The sequence below is a fragment of the Penaeus monodon genome, chromosome 28 (genome assembly GCF_015228065.2).
Source record: "Penaeus monodon isolate SGIC_2016 chromosome 28, NSTDA_Pmon_1, whole genome shotgun sequence".
Classification (NCBI taxonomy): Eukaryota; Metazoa; Arthropoda; class Malacostraca; order Decapoda; family Penaeidae; genus Penaeus; species Penaeus monodon.
In genome coordinates this window covers 26486183-26486922 of record NC_051413.1, presented here as the reverse complement: position 1 = coordinate 26486922, position 740 = coordinate 26486183, and the positions used below count along the sequence as shown (strand labels likewise).

The window sequence follows — 740 nt, the reverse complement described above, 5'->3', positions numbered from 1 at the left end:
TGTGATGATTAAAGTCAGGCTTTCTTTTCACAGCTGTGTAACATGATTGTTTGCATCTTACAGGAATTGCAGGATTGTTTGCTGTATTTTCCAGTTTTGTATTTTGCTGCTCCGTTATCAAGCTCCTTGATAGTGATGTCTCAGATCTGAAGTAAGTTTGTTTATTTGTTTTTTTATGTTGAAAAAAAAAAAAAATATGATAATTCAAATGACGACAATTATCCTTGTGTTTTACGAAAAAAAATGACAACAAAAAAAAGACTCACCTTTCAAAGTTTAAGTTTTATGTGGGTTTTTTACATAGTATCATCTTACAAAACCACATGAAACCCACAATAAGTTTCCATGTAATATATATTGATGACTGTATTATATTTCTCCTGCTTTATTTGCTTTGCCTGCTTCTGTTCATTAATTTTTTCTCTTTCTTCCTCCAAAGGGATGCGCTGTTCTTCTTCTTGCTGTTGGTTGACCTCAGTAAGGCAAGCCTCCTGGCCCAGTTTGCCCTGTCTTCCTCTAACCAGACAGAAGTGCACACCAACATCGCCTGTGGGATGGCTCGCCTCGGACCCTCCCTCACGCTGGATACAATAGTCGAGGCGCTGGTTATTGGTGCCGGAACGCTCTCAGGTACCCTTTTCTGTGTTTTGACATGCATCTTTTTTTTTTCCCCCATGTTGGTATTGTTTGTTTAGATTGTTAACTTTATATCGTGATGGATATTGATAGCATCTGCAAAC

At 37.8% G+C, this 740-nt stretch overlaps 1 protein-coding gene across 1 annotated transcript in view; it reads left to right on the top strand.

Annotated features, from left to right (window-relative positions):
* The window catches only part of LOC119591446 (3-hydroxy-3-methylglutaryl-coenzyme A reductase-like), a gene marked incomplete in the record, with an annotated part of 71751 nt that overhangs the window by 60477 nt on the left and 10534 nt on the right, over positions 1-740 (top strand). Inside the window, 2 exon segments of the mRNA XM_037940187.1 lie at positions 64-151; positions 440-630. Of these exon segments, the coding sequence (XP_037796115.1) occupies positions 64-151; positions 440-630 (279 nt within the window).